Source organism: Lolium rigidum, chromosome 1, assembly GCF_022539505.1.
Source record: "Lolium rigidum isolate FL_2022 chromosome 1, APGP_CSIRO_Lrig_0.1, whole genome shotgun sequence".
In the NCBI taxonomy this organism is placed as follows: Eukaryota; Viridiplantae; Streptophyta; class Magnoliopsida; order Poales; family Poaceae; genus Lolium; species Lolium rigidum.
Genome location: NC_061508.1, coordinates 247,081,956 through 247,100,706, shown reverse-complemented (window position 1 = coordinate 247,100,706; position 18,751 = coordinate 247,081,956). Strand labels below are relative to the sequence as shown.

At 41.7% G+C, this 18,751-nt stretch overlaps 3 protein-coding genes across 3 annotated transcripts; all 3 read left to right on the top strand.

Annotated features, from left to right (window-relative positions):
- The first annotated feature begins 1,548 nt into the window (after nt 1-1,548).
- On the top strand, nt 1,549-12,728 carry LOC124683454 (protein MICRORCHIDIA 2-like). The gene is made up of 20 exons (XM_047217960.1): nt 1,549-1,663; nt 1,753-1,842; nt 2,734-2,768; nt 2,858-2,936; nt 3,043-3,132; nt 3,856-3,931; nt 4,030-4,108; nt 4,186-4,314; nt 4,583-4,681; nt 5,747-5,851; nt 5,934-6,083; nt 6,748-6,840; nt 8,044-8,095; nt 8,175-8,286; nt 8,604-8,812; nt 9,787-9,851; nt 10,362-10,447; nt 11,311-11,353; nt 11,438-11,544; nt 12,467-12,728. The coding sequence occupies exons 1-20, from the start codon at nt 1,549-1,551 to the stop codon at nt 12,468-12,470; spliced, it is 1,818 nt and encodes a 605-aa protein (XP_047073916.1). The 3' UTR covers nt 12,471-12,728.
- Nucleotides 12,729-15,126: 2,398 nt separating this feature from the next.
- On the top strand, nt 15,127-17,105 carry LOC124683453 (ribosomal RNA small subunit methyltransferase-like). Its single transcript, XM_047217959.1, has 2 exons — nt 15,127-15,499; nt 16,116-17,105. The coding sequence occupies exons 1-2, from the start codon at nt 15,179-15,181 to the stop codon at nt 16,863-16,865; spliced, it is 1,071 nt and encodes a 356-aa protein (XP_047073915.1). The 5' UTR covers nt 15,127-15,178; the 3' UTR covers nt 16,866-17,105.
- Nucleotides 17,106-17,398: 293 nt separating this feature from the next.
- LOC124657210 lies at nt 17,399-18,751 on the top strand (the record flags this gene model as incomplete). Its single annotated transcript, XM_047195800.1, has 1 exon — nt 17,399-18,751. A coding segment is annotated over exon 1 (1,254 nt), but the record flags the coding sequence as incomplete, so codon positions are not given.

Sequence of the window (18,751 nt, the reverse complement as noted above, 5' to 3'; positions counted from 1 at the left end):
CATTCCGGAATAACTTTTAAACCGGTATCTTGATGGCTCAAACCATCCGATTTGGCATGCCTTTGGCATACCGGGGGTCATCCCCCCAACAAGTCACGTGAATGCATTCTTTGCCAGGGAGCTTTAAATGTATATTCCTTACAAAATGGTCAAGCACTAGTAGAAAACAGGGTTTTGTTTGGAGCTGCCCGGAGCTTTAGCACCGATTATTCTATGAACCCAGACTAAAAGGTGCGTTAGCACCGGTTCGAGCGGCCAGGACGTTGCAGGGACCGTACGGGTGGACTCCCCCCGTACCGATGCCCGCTAAACTTATTGGAAGTTGTCCTCACATCCTCCTTTTTCCTAGGTGCATAATTAAGTGTTAATATGATTTTTATCACGCCAAAATATCATAAAATGATAGTTTTTATTGATATTTCATCATTGCCTTATTATTTTGAGATCCTGTGATAAAAGGCCGCGGTAGCGCGGTGAAACAGAAAAATCGTATTACTACTCGATGATATCTTAATGAATTAACGGTATAAAACATGCTAAAAATGCACTCATCAACGCTTCTGTGCGTTGGGACAGGGTCCGAACTATGTGCGTGGGTTAAAACTTGTGTGGCTGGTGTGTGCCCTGTAATCGCATGTACTCGGTTTGTGGCTTTATTAATTTAAAACCGGGCCTCGGCCTTACATCTAAAAACAGTTTTCTCCGTGTGGGTGCGTTTTTTTCCCGTGGAGTGCCGACACTTCGAGCTATGCAGGCGACACCCACGATGGGCTTCTGGCAGGGCCAAACTGCTAGAGAGAATGCGCATCTTCAGCCTCCATGGCGGAGGAGCGAGGACGACGATGCGACGTTCACCTTATGGTCTCGTGGGTCATCCAATTCGACGTCTTCAACCTCAACCTCCATGACGACACTGTTCCGGGACCTCGAACTGGGCACAGAACTTGTGGATCTAAACGGAGAAGGTAGAGATTTCTTATTGGCTTCCTTTATAATGTGTTCCTAAGAGGCTAAGCGGAATGGTGTGAGATGCTGCAGGCTGCGGCAGGAGGATTTAGGGAGAGCGAAGGGCACGATCAGAGGCTGCAAGATAGTCCACTGTCGAAGAAAGAGAAGGAACAAGGAACTGACGTGGATATGTTGACCTGTCAAAAGAGGTTCGAAACCACCATAAAATAGGATAGGGTTGAAATATGAACGGTTTTGCAAGTCGAAGGGGGTATGTCGAACAGTATTAGAGTTTGGGGTTGTAATCCGAACTTTACAGCAAATTTAGGGTTGTAATGAACTTCTCTCTTTTTTTTTTTACATGGTGCTAGTTTTTTTTTTTTTTGGCATACATGATGCTAGGTTAGGATTTGCCTTTATGCATGAGCCGTGTGCCCGTGTCCAAAAAAAAAAAAACCTAACCGGAAGTCTGGAACGCAGGCTGCTAATCGTGCCCTTGTTTTACGCCGTTTGAAGGGGAAAAAGCCGTTCCAGCAACAGCCGTCGGTGGACTCGTCGGCAAAACCTCCCCACCGAACCGACCTAAACCCTAACCCCCCAATGCCGGCGGCGATGACCGGCGGCATGGGCAGCGGCCCTCGATCCCTCGATTGCCGCAGCTTCTGGAAGGCCGGCGCGTCCGAGGCCCCCTCCGCCCCCGCCCGCGAGTTCCACGGTTCGTCCTCAACTCGCTACGCTTTCGCTCCGCGGAACATCGCCGTGAATCGCGCGCGCCGCTGATTTCCTGCCGTTTCGATGCCGCAGATGCGCTGGAGACGGGGGACTTCGACCGCGCGCGGGTGCACCCCAAGTTCCTCCACACCAACGCGACCTCCCACAAGTGGGCGTTCGGAGGTTGGTGCCCCTCGCCCTCGCTGCTCCCAATCCGTATCTGCTCTGTCGTTTGGCTTTGCTTTTTTTTGTGTGTGTTGGTCAAATTAGGGCCCGGGGTTGTTAGGGTTTTACATGCTGATGATGAAATTTACGGTGTCAAATTTAGAGAGCTAGGTTTGCTTGAGCAAATGGGGGAATATCAGATAACTGTCTGGAAGCGTGATTCCTCGATTTCTCTGAATGGGTTGGTAGAGAATTTTGTTCAACTATTCTAGATGGATGATACACATTCGTATAGTTTCATCAGACGGCTTGCTGGCCTTGCTGTTAGTACCAATAGTGTGTAGTAGCTTTGCTATTAAGAATTGCAGGATACATATCTCGACTCTTTACAGGATTTATAGTAACTTCGAGTTGTGTGGCACACATGTGTGATATCAGTACCGATTTGCTCTTTAGATCGCGGTCTATAGATAATTTTCCTGTATCATCTCTAGAATATATTAAAAGAATATATAATATGATCTAGCGGCAGTGAAATAGCTGGCTGTACTTTGACAACCAGATTTCTAAAGCAAAACGTATCCTGATTTCCCAATTTGTCCATTCAAAGTTATTGTTGTAGCAAAATGAATTTCATGCATATTCATATGCGTTTCATGCATGTCGTAACCCTCAAGAACACACATTATGTATGTTTACTCGTTTGCTCTTCCTTTGTGGGGAGGAATGTAGTTTAGTGACAAACTGCAAATGAGATGCTTGTTGTTGGAGTGTTCTGTTTTTAACATAGTAAACAGAACAAGTAGATGGTATGGTAACTTTTCTCACATTTGTTCTTTATTTTAACTTGTAAGTGTTACGTGGTCAATATTATCCTGACATTTTGTTTTTTGTTCTTTTCTGTTGCAGCTATTGCTGAACTTCTTGACAATGCGGTTGATGAGGTTTGTAATATCTGTTAGAAACTTCATTCATTTAACTCCAGCATTTCTAGTGCCTTAGAAACAATCGTCATCTGATAAGGTAATGTCAGATTTCCAATGGTGCCACGTATGTGAAAGTGGATAAAACCGTCAATTCGAAAGACAATAGCCCGATGCTAGTTTTCCAAGGTACCCAGATTCAATTCAAAACATGTAAATCAAATAAAATTAGTGGAATAGGTTGGCCATGGCATTCTCTACACCAGTTCCTGCTAACTTGAAGCTACTGTCACAGATGATGGAGGAGGAATGGATCCTGAAGGTGTGCGGAAATGCATGAGTCTAGGATTCTCAACCAAGAAATCAAAGACCACCATTGGGCAGTGTATGCAGCATTCTGTTTACATTGAGATATTTCAGTACTTATACTAGTTTTTTCTTGGATTGCAAATATATAATTTCAAGAATTGTGCACTCTGAGTCTGGAGAAAGGCTAGTAAATGAGGAAACTGGAATGGAAGGAATATGTGATAATACTTACTACTTTCACCCTACACTCTTAGTTTAAATTAGTCCTTTTTAACACTTCCCATGTTTACGCTTTTGTGTCGCACTGCTGTATAGGACAACGTGCCATTTAATGGAGCATATAATTATTGAGTCATGGTACTTACTATTCTTTGTTTTCGACTTAGCTAACTGTGGTTTAGTGTGTAAGCCTGTAGGGGTGCAATATTTCTTTATTCAATCCTAAAAAGGATGTGGAAACCAGGATGTCTAAAAGTTAGTATGGTACCCAAATTAAATAATGGAGTGACCCTCATCGGTAGCTAATTTTTCTAGACTTATATGCGTTAGGTTGTAGTTTCTGGCTCTATACCTCACATAATTCAAATGATCTTTACTTCAATTACCTATTTGCTGTTGTTATGAAATGTTCTGCAAATTTAAATATAATTGTTCATAGTTTCCACGGAGTAGTTCGAATGAGTTTAGCAAAACTTTTATCTTTCTTTTAGTATCTAGTTGCTCAACGCTTCTTTCTCCTTATTAAAACATTTGTTACATCTATCTATTATTAAGTCCCTACCTTTTGGCCGATTCACAGATGGAAATGGTTTTAAGACCAGCACAATGAGACTTGGTGCTGATGCAGTTGTTTTTACTCGTGCAATCCGTGGAAGGTAGATAACCTTCATTTCTTTCAGTATTGATTTATTTTGAATCATTGATGGAATTTGTTGGATTTTCTGTATTTATTGATGATTATCACAATTTGCAGTAATGTTACCTTGAGTGTTGGTTTGCTCTCTTACACTTTCTTGAGGAAAACAGCGAAGGATGACATAGTTGTCCCCATGGTAATGTCATGTTGGATTAGTAGTGTGCTGGCTTGCAGCTTTCTCTCATGCGCTGACATTTTCTATCACTATTACAGCTCGATTTTCAAGACCAAGATGGCAACATCGTACCTTTGGTGTATGGTTCACAGGGTGATTGGGACAGTAGCTTAAAGATAATGCTTGACTGGTCCCCTTTTTCTTCAAAGGAAGAACTGCTACAGCAGGTGCATTCATCCCTACAGTATTTAGTCCATTCCCCACTTCCCCTGTCATATTTTGAGATCAAATAGTGAGTTTTCGTAGTCAGTATGGTAATTGAAGTTGTTCTTCAGTGCAATGTACCCAAGCTTGGTTATTTGATTATCACATATTCTGAACCTATACCAGATGACCATAACCAACTGTACAGTGTACAGCGATATCTTATGTTTTTGATAGGCAACTGATTCTTTTGTATCTACACACTTATGGATAGTTTCCTTGTGTACTCAGTTTGAGGATATTGATAGCCATGGCACTAAGGTGGTGATATACAATCTCTGGATGAATGATGATGGCCTTTTAGAACTTGACTTCGACGATGATGATGAGGTAAAATTTCTTGCAGGTTTGATTGCAAGTACTATGCATTACCTTCACATATTTTGTAAAGAACATCCAAACGAGCGTTTAAGCATTTGAGCATCTTTTATCAACAAGAAAAGCAAGCACAGTTGCAAGAGTTTAGAGGTGGACACAAGGACCCTCCTCTCAGTACACACATCACAAACCCAGACAGACTGAACATGAAATTATATGTTTATACGCACATGTGCTGTTTCTATATTGTTGTTGCAGAGCAGATTACTTGTGCATGTGTTCACAACTTGTACAAAAATAGACAAGCTGAACAGGAATTTATGTTGTTCTTTACTTGCAAAACTTGGTTACCTTTCACATACAATCTTCTGTTATACTCTTCCTGCAGATCTAGTTTCTGTGAACTTGTTCTTAATCTACACATATTAGACAGTGGCTGGGGCTTGAAGGAAATCACAGCGGGGGAAAACAGTGGTGACTCTAGGATTTTTGGAAATAGGTTTTTTATATTGTCGAGAAAATCGTCCATACAAAATATATTAACACTTTCCTACAGAAAACTAAGGTTTAAATTCGTAAAATTATAAATGTACCTTATTCATGGCAACGAAAAATATCTCAAATAACTGGATATATAAACTGCAAATTCCTAGTGTGTAAACTCTCAATTGCTGCAACATCCCATGTGTGCCTACGCTGTAGATATTTATTTAGGGAGGCCAATGTTGCAAGATGGAATATTCATCTACTCAATAGATGGGCTAGAACTTATTTTGAATTGGCTTGTATGGTAAGTGAGAGATAGCAGAGGCGGGTTGGACAGATGGTTTCATGGCTCAAAATGTAGCTTTCATACTCACCAAAGGTCCAATATTACTAGATCGATGTAGCATACGGCAGTGACCGGTATGGGCTAAAGTTGCCCAGGTTCTCCCTTCCTATGCTCCGCCAGTGATATTAGATGATGAGGCAATAGTTGCTATTGTTCTTGTCTTTAGTTCGGGCAGAGCATGGCTCCATACCACTCTTCCATCATCGTACTGATTACGTTGCTTAACCTCTATTGCTCAATTTCAGGACATATTACTTAGAGATCAAGCTAAAGACAGTGGCGGATTGACAAAGATCCAAAAAGAAGTTATTCAGCAACATATATCCCACAGACTCAGATTCTCATTGCGCGTAGGTTTAATTTCGTTGTGCACTAGACTTTTTCCTATCTGGCTTACATATCTGATGAGTAATTTGTTTTGTCAATTTGCAGGCATATACTTCCATCCTTTACCTTAAGAAGTATGAGAACTTCCAAATTATATTAAGAGGAAAACCTGTTGAACATATTAGTGTTGCTAATGATCTGAAGTTCAAGAAAGTTGTTACTTACAAGCCTCAAGTCACACATGATTCTCAAGTGGTAAGTAATTGCGTAAAGTTGTTACTAGCCTCAAGTCACACATGATTCTCATGTGGTAAGTAAATGTGTGTGATAGAGACATGGATTTTGTACATTTGAGTACACATGCTTTCTTTATTTTAAGAAATTCAAAACGTATGCTTTGAAATTTTCAAAGTTCCTCCAAAAAACTCACATGCTGATATTACAATGATGTACATATTTGCAAAATTCTGTGCTAAAATGAGTTGATTTGTACTAAACTAAAGTTCTAAGATTTTTGAGTGACCTATGCTTTTGCAATGTCTGGTGAAGAAAATAGTTGATTTGTAGTATGAACTAAAAAGAAAAGCATGAGAGGCTAAAGAGACATGTTTATATGCACTAACTAAAAAGAAAAGCATGAGAGGCTAAAGAGACATGTTTATATGCACTATTTTTGTAATTTTTCAGAGGCAACAAAAATATTAATTTATGCATGAGACTTACAGCTGCTCCCCTTGAGACTATATTGTGTATAAATGTCATTTTCCCATGTGCCGCTCCTTTTCACGATAGTCTGCATATAATTTCTTTTATACTTTGTTAGTTTTGTCTCGGATTCCATTGGTTTGTCTGTTCAAACTGATTGTAGTTGCAGAAATAGTCACTTCTGTTCACCGCTGCATTTCAATTGAAACTGTAGGTCTCAGTGAGGGTAGATATTGGATTTGCAAAGGAGGCGCCAGTGCTGGGCATTTTTGGGATGAATGTATACCACAAAAATCGATTAATAATGGTAACCACTCTATCCAGTTTTGAGTTATTTGTTCATTCATTTTTCTTATTGTTGTTATTTCTATTATGTACTATATTGCTTGGATTGGATCTCAGCATGTAGGCAGGGTTTATCTTTCACTACTAAGAACTTGGTATGTCATCTGTAATGACAATTGGAGAAGTATGACTCCTGGTGGACCGGTGTGTCAGTCTGACTAGATAGTTCTACTAGCTGTACTTCTGTAGTGGGTCATTTTGAATCAGCGAGTGACATAAGTTATTTGTTGCATGCTTTTTTGCTACTTGATCACTTATCCTCAGTATTCAAGTAGTGAATTTGTGGAACAGTAAAGACCTAAAGGGTTCTTCTGTAATCATTATGAATACTTCTTTTGTGTGTGTGTGCTAGTCATCGTTCTTAGAGAACATCTGTGTGGGTGTGATCTGGGTTGATGTCTTCTTGCTATAGAGGGCCAGGACTCAAAGAAATTTGTCTTCTGTTTTTATTTTATTTTTATTTTTATAACTGGCGCTAACCATTTTAAGACTTGCAGAATGCATTTTGGATCGATACGAATGTTGAACTGTAAAATACACCTATCAGTTTAGATACTAATGTTAAACTGTAATATCAGTGCTTTCCCCTCAGATAGATACTAATGTTGAACTGTAAAATAAAATACACTTACCAGACTCCCCAAGCTTTACCCTTGATCGTTCTCGGGCAAGAGAAACATCCGCGGGGAACTTAAAGTTAGAGAGTCCCATTGTTTGATCGTAGTTGAATCTGTTACATAAGGAATATCAAGCTGCCAGTATGAAAAAACGAAACTTACCAATTTTTTCAGGCATCTGTCTAGTTTCTATGATAATCACAAGGGCCCATTTACAGGACAAGGCCATAAGTGTATTTATGAATCTTAACAACGTCATGGCATGCTCAATTAGCTATTAACTTAGCTAGTGGAGAAGTTAGCACTTAGCAGTATTTTCTTGCATATTTTTTCTGTTGTCAAACATGTTGAAATGTCAAAGTTCTTATAAACAATTCAGCTGTTGACCTTAATAAAATCATAAGATTCTGAGCTGGGCTGACCATCTAAAATGTACAATTCTAGTGATTCAACTGTGCAATACATTGGTCGAAACTTACTTTCTGTAGAAAGATCTGTTGCATCACAATTTGGGCCAAAGACTTACTTCTAGTAAAAATCCTTTGCAGCCCTATTGGAAGGTTCTTCAGGAAGGATCTAGTAGAGGGAGGAGTGTTGTAGGTGAGTTTCATATGTTTACTACTTTCATCAGTGTTACTTTGTTTGTTATTTCTTTGGAGTGACACTTGCCATGATTTAGGTGTACTTGAGGCAAATTTTATTGAGCCGGCGCATGACAAACAAGATTTCGAGAGGACTCCACTATTCATCCGGCTAGAGACAAAACTTAGGCAGATTATCATTGATTATTGGTAAGTATCTTTGGCCACTTGGTTCAGAATCATCTTGTGATGCTAATCAGCTATTAGTTACTCATCCTTATCAAAGATATAGCATATTGCATTTTAAATACTTGAATAAGCTTCATAAGAAAGAAGAAACTCATTGCTGATCACTGTCGCTGTATTTAAGCAACTCATTGTTAGTAACAGTACCTCAGATCACTGTAATTGGTATTACCACATGTACTAAATTGTGTGGCAATACCACATACCTTGGGCATGCTGCACGCAGCCATTTGTCCTTATTCTGTTTCATATAATGTAGATTCCTGTGTTGGTGTTTGCAGGAAAGAGAGGTGTCATTTGGTAGGTTACCAGCCAGTGGATCCACAAGTAAAGTCTCAGTACAAGGATGGTCGTAAAGATTCAGGTGGTCCTGGGCCTAAAGTTCAGCAGAAATCATCAACTGATCAGAGGATTGGAAGGCGGTCATCAAATTTGCTACCGGAAACATATGACGATGCAGCAGCCATGGGACTGACAGCTAATGGTGCAGGTACTATTTCTATACAACGGTTCCTCTTTTGGCCTTTCATCATTTTAAAAACTGCGAGTTCTTATCATACTGCTGTGTGCCGAGATGCCAAGTGCACGCATGGAAGTGAGAAATATTACTTACCTGAAATATGTTCGGCTGTTAGCTTCTGTTCAACTGACGGTTGTCGTGTAACTAAATAATGGTGTACAGTACCGAATAAAAAAATCTTGTGATGCTGCTACCCTTTTACGGCAAAGCTAGTGAGCTGCTTGTTAAAACAAAAAAGGTCAAGAGCATGATTTTTTTCTCTTTTTATATTATTAATCATATGGAATATATATTGAAACTAGCATGTGAGTGAACATCTTCCCTAAAGCCCTGTAGGCTGTAGGAGCCTAGGTGGAATGCCAGAGCAGCTCCTGATTGGATCTTGACTTGGTCAGTTCGGGCATATCAAATGTCCAGGTCTGCTTGTTTAGGCGAAGAATGGGATACATGGAAATTCTATAGGTAGCATGTTTCATCTAATCTTGTTTGTGAAGAGATAATTGCTGATATACCACGGAGTAACGTTGCTCATACACCACTTATTTTCAACTTATTTCCCATAAGCCCATCCCTATGATCCATGTGACTGGTGCGATGAGGCCATTTGTGTTGCTAGGCCATGCAAATTAGGAGTATCTTGTTGTCTGAAATAAGTTTGTTTGATTTTCTTGAGAACATTATTTCATAGTTATTTGTACAAGTTATTTCTACACGAGAAGGTAAATCCCGTGTTAAAACTTAACAGTATAGACACATATTTAGAACCAGGTTCCTCTATGAAGTATTTTGTGGTATGCAGATATTTTTCACACTGTTTGCTCTTTGACATAAGTTGACCAGAACTTTTTTTTTTCTTCTGATTTTCTGTTTTCCTAGATGAGAATCCACATAATTTCTGAATGTTTTTATAATTTATTCTGTTCTTACTATTTTATTTTACCTAGGTTTCGGTCGGCAATTTTTTGGCCAAGCACAAGAGAATAGTATGAATTCAGCAGGCTTGGAAGAGGTTTGCACCTCTTTGGCTTTCCGCTTACACTTGAGTCATGTTGTCCTGGTGAATGTTGTTCTTTTGGTTTTCGTTTCTTGGACCCCTAATGTAGCTCTTGTTGACAATAACTGTGCCTTCTGTGTCCACTTTCTTTACCAATGGATATTTTCCCAATGTAATAATAGCCCCTTCTAGGCACATTTCACAAGTTCCTGAATTGTTGCTCCCTTAATCTCATTTTTTTTGCTGATGCAAAAGGCTTATATAATGTGCACAGCCATTTGGTATGTTTTGGCACTAGGTGAGGGTTCTTACAGTTCGCAATCTAGCATGATGCAAATATAATGGTGAATTCCTATGTTATGCTACAACTAATTACTCTTTTGGCATGCACACATGTGATATTTTTTAATATGGAGTAGAAAAATGGAAGATATATTGCCTGCTGCCTCTGCATCATAGATGCACATAGCCATGCACACACATCTGATCATTACTCCTTTTATTATCATTTTTTGCGGCATTCAGGATCTAGTAGAAACTGGCTCTCATGGTGTACTTGATCCCAATTTCATTGAGAAGCTGAGTGAAGAGAACATTTCTCTGTTCACAAGGTAATTTCTCATGGTGCATTCAAGTTCAGCTTGATATAGTTAACGAAGTTCTCCAACTATCGCTATAGAACTACTTTCCAGATGGATTTCGTACTTACATGTCATTTTAAAATTCCTGATAGGTTCTGAACATGATGTTGCTGTTTGTACGTTAGATCTTTTTTCTCTCAATGTTGCGCATGCCATTAATTGCACCATCAGTTACATTACCGTTATTAGACGAATCATTGAATGGCGTGTGACTTAAGTTTGTGACTGTTGTAACATGTTTCGCTCTGAACAGGCATCTTCTTCTAAATTTCACCTCATCAGATCCTATAAATGGGCTGTCCTTTGGACTACAGTATGCTAGGCTATACAATTATTACTTTAAGTGGAGTGACTGATCGAGTGAAACAAATATGGCAGATGTGCCATAGTTTTATGCGGCACCATCCTTCAAATTTGTTAATTATATATAGTCAAAAGTTATATTTTGAAGGTGGAATGACTGATCTACTAAAATAAATATGGCACAGGTCTTATGTGGCTCTATCCTTTCAAATTGTTTACTATACATCCAAAAGTTATAAAAGAAGTTAAATGTGCAATTGTGGGTTGAAGTTTGAACCTACAAATGCATTTTGAAGCAACTTAATCAACCTTTTCTTGCTGGACTTTTAACCGTTTATTTTTCACGAGGAAAGTTGGTGCTAACTGGAAATCTGGTCATGTTCTTTTTGAGTGGTGTCCAGACTTTTGGCAGTTTCCTTATTATCACAAAAGAGCTTAACATGTAGTTCTGTTTATAGGCTAGGTGATTGCGTGTTTTGAAATCACTCTTTATCATTTTTGCATACTTAACTTAATATCATTCTTTTCAGGCGCGAAGAACTTCGACAGCGAGATACACAGTTGAAGCAGACAGTATGTCATACCGTTTGAAGTGATCAGTTAATGGCTGGCTGGCATATTGTGTTTCTTGATCAAATCTGAATGGTTCTTTTGTAGATTGGGCAGTTGGAGCATGAACTAGAGGAAACAAAAAGGAAATGCTCTCAGCTTTCTACTGAGTTGCAGGCACGGAAGAGCCAGCAGCAGCTCCCTTACATGCAAAGGTTAGTTTGACTACTCCTGACATCATGTTTTTTGTAAGGGCTGTGCTTCGGACTATATACCTGCATAGTTCATTAATCTCACATACTTACATTAAAACACCATACAATAAATTATTTTACCAACATAGATGTCTTCGGGTTTGCGAGTTTTCAGTATGCAACTTCGACCATTACTTTTTGTGCAAGCATGTAATGCAAAGTAAGTTTAAGCAAAACTGCAAGACTATTTTTTCCCAAAAATTTAATCTCACCATTTGCAATTACTCCCTTTTTTTGAAAGATAATATATTAAAATGCTAGCAAGCCGCCTCATTAAAAACCTTCCAGCCCCCTTAGGTACCCTGGTAAGGAAAAGAGTGCGTCAGAAACTTGCAGCCCACAACTCACACCAAGTTACAATCAGCCCCAAGGCTGTGAACTAGAAAAGCAGGTGGCTCAGCATCCCAGGAAAACGACCCATCTTGTAGGCTTATATATTTTGCACAAGAATGAGCCGCCTGGTTAGCCTCGCGACGAGCATGAACTAAGCTAAAATTTGTAAACAACAAACTCAACTCACTAATCTCATCTAAGACCTGCTTGATTTGCAATTGCTCCCTAACCAACCTAGATTGTTTTGAAATAATTAGAGCCTAGAAAGCACCCATGGCCGAGCTTTCACCTGTTTGTGCAAATAAATCTAGTCGGTTGTGTGAAATTTTCGGCCGAGTCAATTTTTTTTTGAAACAAAGCTCCTTGATTTATTGGCCAACGAGGCTGGTTAAGTCAAATATTTTTGGCTGAGTCAAATAGGTTGAATTGTCTGCAAATACGAAGCTCCTTGATTTATCTTTGCAGTGCATGAGAAATGCACATTGTATTTCTTTGGCAATGCAGTATTGATCAACGAGGCTGGTTAAGCTAAATTTGTCTTTTTTCCCAGGTAGTATCTCATTAAGGGCATGGAGCGGCAACCAAAGCTAACAAAGAATTCAAGGTGTAAAGTGCTGACGTTGTTAATATTCTTGCTAGTACTAAGTAGGGATCAGTTGTAGTTGAACTACTTGGAGGAACATTACGACGTAAAATTCCAGGTGTGCGTACCAGCATGGTTGTGTGATGTATATATGTGCCACGATACAGTCCAGGACGTCGTCTCCCCATATATTTTGTGCTCGCCATGGGAATCCTGTGAACTCTTCTCACATTGCTTTCATGAATAGTCTGTCAGATTATGCAATATGCGGTTTATGCAATGAGCTCATGCTTACATGTAAGTGGGGTTGACATCTTGAAAAAGAAATTATCTCCCAAACATGCAATGAACTCATGCTTACATGTAAGTGGGGTTGACATCATGAAAAAGAAATTATCTCCCAAGCATCTAAACCCGTGTGAACGAGTGCGGTAATTGGAGGCCTCTTTGTTTAGAAAAGAAAATTGATGACAGACACTTCACCATGCATCATACGTAACGCGTATAAAAAAATATGCTATGAGAAAAAGACGCAGATGCATCCGGTTTCTGCAACAAACATATGCTTACATGTACACGTTGCACCTTTTTCTACTTTGAATATTGTGATAACCATGTACAATGAAACAAGTTCTCATGGGGAATTTAGATATATTCTTCCAGCCAATGGATAATTTAGCCAGGGGTGCATGAACTGATCCTGATGTTTTTTTTATATAATAAAGCGCTGCATTTATATTAACTCACAGAAACATCCATTACAATAGTGTTTTCAATACTAGTCGGTGGAGGAACACCAAGCCAAAACCTATCAACTTTATTAACTCAGCCTTCTTTCGGCAGAACATGTACATCACCATTAGCAGTTCTTCGTACCGCACAAACTGAGACATCAACGAAACCCTGGAGGAGTTCCTTTATTTCCTCGATGATTGGTCCATAAAGAGACCCATCGCGTTCCTTCTGCACAATCTTCATTGCGACCCCTGAATTATCCGTTTCACAATCCTCTGGACCTGATTGTCCTTGGCAAGAATTAACCCCTGCCGGCACGCAAGGAGTTCGGCACCTTCAACATTGACAACATGGGTGAAAAAATGGCTGGCTCCTGCTTGGAAGTCTCCATGGTGATCCCTAAGGACCCCCCCCCCCCCTCCGTTGCCTTCCGACTGGTTGAAAGCGCCATCAGAGTTGATCTTATGCCATTGGTACTCAGTTCAGACTTCAGAGCTAGTGCTCCATAACCTTAGATGTCGTTTTCAGAGGTTTCACAATTCGCATGAATCCCATTGCACTCTTCAATCGCAACACACATTTGTAGCGCAATGGACTTCGGGTCTTTAAGGTTCTGCGTCTCGCGAGCATCATTTCTAGCCTGCCATAGATTGTACAACATGGTAAAGAACCACAAAGTCTGATCTGCTGAGCTCTTGCCAATCCAATCGGCGAGTAGCCATCATTTTTAGCATGGCATGCTAGTCTTTTCGGCGGAGGTTCCCAGTTGATGCTCGTGTGCTTTGTAAGCAAAGAGCATGCCATTGCCGAATGGGGACATGTCCAGAAGCAATGTACCAAACTCTCTGTTCTGCTGCACGCTAGACAGATAACGATGTTTAGTACCCACTCCCAGACCATTCTCCACCAAACGCCAGACATGGAGCTTAGTTTTTATAGAAAAACTCATTCAGCTTTGCTTCATCCCACGCCCCTCCCTCAGGTTTTATGAAATCACTTACTTTCTTCGGGCAATTTTCATGTCTCCTTCCCAGTGGATACGGAGCCCAATATGCGGAATCCAACAGTCATTGGTAACACTAATTAACTGACCATTGCCGATACGCCAGATCAGGCCAGCCTTAAGCAAATCTCTTCCATTGATTATCCCTTGCCATGTATACGAGGCACGTTTTGGGCAGCCGGCTGACATAAAATCACCCTGTTTAAAATATATTGCCCTCAAAACCCTTGCACACGGGGATTCGGGGTCCGTGATCATTCTCCAACCCTGTTTGGCAAGGAAAGCTTGGTTAAAACATTCATAATCACGGAAGCACATGCCTCCCTCGCTTTACTCTTGCACATACGTACGTTCCTATCCTATGCAATGAACCTTCCGCTGACCATCCTTGTCACCCCACCAAAAATTGGAAGAAATTGAACTAAGTTGTTTGCACATATTTTTGAAGAGTTGAAAGCAGCTCACTGTATATGCAGGAACTGCCTGTAACACCGACTTGACAAGGACACATTTCCCTTCCTTAGACATGCCTTGCCCTTTCAAGGACCCCACCAAGTTGTTTTCACTAATCCTGATGTTGATTGTGTGTTTTAGAACCACCTCATAAAATTTTGTCATTGTTGTAAAATGAACGTGAGAGAGTTAAACACCGGAAAAGGCTGTGGAAATTCGATTGTCCACGAAATACAGATTACCCAAGAAAGAAATCGTTCGTCAAGCTGTCTCATCTGATTTAATGGGCCTTCTCAACTTCGCTTGGGGCTGCATCATTGTCAGCCCAAGCCCAGCAAAAAGTGAAAAAAAAAGGGTTCTTTCTGTTAAGACCTCCAAAACCCTAGCCACCTCTTCTCTCTCTCTCCACTCCCCGCGCGCCACAGCCACCGCCGCCTCACCACCGCGAAGGCCTCCATCTCCCCAGACCGGAGCAGCCGGAACCCACCATGGCGGGCGGGAAGATCCAGAAGAAGCGGCACGGGGGAGGCGGGGGCGGCGGCGGCGCCCGGCTGCAGGGCGGGATCCCGTTCGAGAAGTCCAAGGGCCAGCATATCCTGCGGAACCCAGCGCTGGTGGACTCCATCATCGCCAAGGCCGGCCTCAAGCCCACCGACACCGTCCTCGAGATCGGGCCCGGCACGGGGAATCTCACCAAGAAGCTGCTCGAGGCCGGCGTCAAGGCCGTCGTCGCCGTCGAGCTCGACCCGCGGATGGTTCTCGAGCTCAACCGCCGGTTCCAGGGAAACCCCCTCGCCTCACGCCTCAAGGTACTAGCTCTTACAGTTTTTGTACTACTATATTATGCAAATAATTTCGGGGATAAGTTCTGCTGCTGTGTCGGTTTTGTGCTGTGCCCGCCCCGCAATTCCTGCTTGAGATGACCAGTTTGCGTGCGGTACTGTAGCTGTTCTGTGAGGGGAAATTGGGTGTTCGATTTTCTGCTGTGCAGATCATTTTTGGTGACCTGTATACTGTAATTGGGAATATATTCAATTTAGGCGGCACATGGAGAACTTGGGTTGGTATGGTGTTTGTGTTCATGGAACTGAATTGTTATGTGCTACAAGGGTATAGCTCTGTTTTCTGTAGTAGCGAGTTAATCAGTGCTACATGGTGATTGTTCCTGTGAGTTCAGTGTGATAGTTCTATGTATGACCGCGAGTTATCCTAAATAAGTTTTGCTTATACACGAACTGACAACTATGCTATCGATGATTGTTACAGTTACTAAGCACTGTTGCATATCGTCATTTGTGATTATACAGAATGCTTCATGGCTGATCACATAGTATAGCATTGGTGTGTCAATAGTTCTATGTAGTTGCAATGTTAACTGAATATATTTGTTTATAATGATGAGTATTCTTGTGAATCATAATGCAGATTATCCAGGGAGATGTGCTTAAATGTGATCTTCCGTACTTTGATATCTGCGTGGCGAACATCCCATACCAGATCTCATCCCCTCTTACATTCAAGCTTCTGTCGCACCGTCCAATCTTTAGGTGCGCTGTGATCATGTTCCAACGTGAGTTTGCCATGAGACTTGTGGCGCAGCCTGGAGACACTCTCTACTGCCGTCTATCAGTGAACGTGCAGCTCTTATCACGTGTGTCACATCTCCTGAAGGTTGGGCGGAATAACTTCAGGCCTCCACCTAAGGTGGATTCTTCAGTTGTGCGTATCGAGCCCAGGAAGCCCCTCCCTCCTGTCAGCTTCAAAGAGTGGGATGGACTTGTGAGGATCTGCTTTAATCGAAAAAACAAGACCCTGGGCTCCCTTTTCAAGCAGAAGCGTGTCCTTGAGTTGCTAGAGAAGAATTTCAAGACAATGCAGTCCCTCCAACTCGCCCAAGAATCTGGAATGGCTGAGGAGAAGATGTCACCGGATGATGTCGCATTGCTTGCGAATATGGTTGAGGACCTGAGCATGGAGACTAGTGATGAGAAGGATGATGATGACATGGAAATGGATGATGGCGATGTGGCAGATGATCGTGCTAGTTTCAAAGAGAAGATTATGGGCATATTGCAGCAGGGTGATTTTGCAGAGAAGAGATCTTCCAAGCTGAGCCAAATTGATTTCCTGTACTTGCTGTCTCTCTTCAACAAAGCAGGCATACATTTCTCATGAGGAGCGCCTAGTCAGCCAGCTTGAGATAAATCTTGACAACCCGTTTTTATTTTCTGGTTCATGTGTTATGCAAGTCCTATATAAGTTGTAGGTCCACTATGTGCTATAAGTTGAAATATTTTTGACGTCATCGGTTTTGCCCCAGCTTTAGATAACTCTAATAGATTTGAGAAGTTCTACATAAAGAAGTTCAAACATCATCGCATACTTCTGCTTCTAAAATTTATATGGTTTTGTATCGCCATGTTATTGTAGATGTGTTGTTTGGTTTGCCTGCTACGAATGCCAATCTTAATTACTGGTATTTTGGCGTCGGTTTTATGATCGAACTGAATCTATCAAACTACTTTTCTTGTCTAGGAATCAAGTGTGGAAGAATTTTTCAAACTACTTTTCTTGTCTAGGAATCACGGCACACGGCAAAAGATGGGGGGTCAGGGGTCAACAGTGTGGAAGTCGACTGCCCAGACTAACGTGTTGAGATTTCAATCCCTACTTCCCTAGTAGACCGCAAACCAGTCCAAGTCTTTCGTCTCACACAGATCTCTCTCTCGCACACTGTATAACTCACGCACTATATTCTGTGATCTGTGTCCATCTCTCTGTAACTCGCACCTTCATAGCGAGAACACATGGACATTGCCCTCTCTGCCGTGACGAGCGAAATAATCAGCCGGTTTGCGTCTTTCCTCATTAGCAAGTACAGAGAGCACACATGCCTTACCAAGAAGAAGAGGAACCTAGAATCGCTGCGTCGGCTCCTTCTCAGGGTTCACTGCGTCGTCGAGGAGGCCGAGGGGCGATACATCACAAACTCAAGGATGCTGCTGCAGCTCAGGATGCTCATGGAGGCTATGTACCGGGGGTATGATGTCTTGAACACCTATGGTCCCTTAGAACAGATCAGAACACATGTGGAGGTTAGTGGCTCTTATACCATGGCTTTCCCTATCGTCAGACGTTCTGGTAGCAAGGAGGTGCAGACTGCACTGGAAACTTTGGAGGGCGCCACCACAAACATAAACGAATTCATCACGCTCCTAACAGGCTGCGAACGCATGTTTCGCAGCCCGTATAGTTGCTACCTTTACATGGACAACTTCATGTTTGGCCGCCAAGTTGAGAGGCAGCATGTCATGAACATCTTATTGCAGGATAATGATCCCCATAGGGGTCTGACCGTGCTGCCGGTCATCGGTGGTTGCAGAGTAGGCAAGAAAACTTTAGTCTGGAGCGTTTGCTCCGACGAGAGGATCTGTTCCCGCTTCTCTTCCATTATCCATGTCAATGGATGTGAGATTCAAACAATTGACCATGACAGCTTCAGTAATGTCAGGACTTTGGTTACCGTTGAAATTCAGTCAGATGTGGATGACAAGGAATGGTACAAGTTTCACTCACTGCTCCTGACTCGCACGGGTAAAGGAAGCAAGGTTGTGATCATAAGCCGGCTGGAGAAGCTAGCGAGGTTCGGAACCGTAAACCTGGTACGAATCAATACCTTCTCACAAGAGGAATACAGCTACCTTTTCAAGGTCCTCGCGTTCGGTAGTTCCGACCTGGTGGACCATCCGCACCTAGCATTGATAGGGAAGGAGCTAGCAACACTGATGAAGGGGTCACTTGTCCATCTAAACGTGTACTCCAGTATGCTGAGAAACAACCTGAATGTTCCATTCTGGATCCGTGTCCTGAAACTATACAGAACAATGATGGAGACTAATCTATCCACCTTCGGAGAACACCTGAGAGCTCTTCTTGACAAAGGTAGCACCGTAGACATCACTGAGTTTTCACCCTCATCATCGTCGTCTCGTTTTATGCTACTGGTTGGTGGAAAGGACTCCTCCAGATCAGGTGAGCTCCCCAGGATGACATTTGGAGAC

Coding starts and splice junctions, on each gene's coding strand:
- LOC124683453 (XM_047217959.1), top strand. CDS start 15,179: ATGGCGGGCGGGAAGATCCAGAAGAAGCGGCACGGGGGAGGCGGGGGC. Junction 15,500..16,115: donor CCCTCGCCTCACGCCTCAAG/GTACTAGCTCTT, acceptor ATCATAATGCAG/ATTATCCAGGGAGATGTGCT.
- LOC124683454 (XM_047217960.1), top strand. CDS start 1,549: ATGCCGGCGGCGATGACCGGCGGCATGGGCAGCGGCCCTCGATCCCTC. Junction 3,932..4,029: donor ACTCGTGCAATCCGTGGAAG/GTAGATAACCTT, acceptor CACAATTTGCAG/TAATGTTACCTTGAGTGTTG. Junction 4,109..4,185: donor ATGACATAGTTGTCCCCATG/GTAATGTCATGT, acceptor TCACTATTACAG/CTCGATTTTCAAGACCAAGA.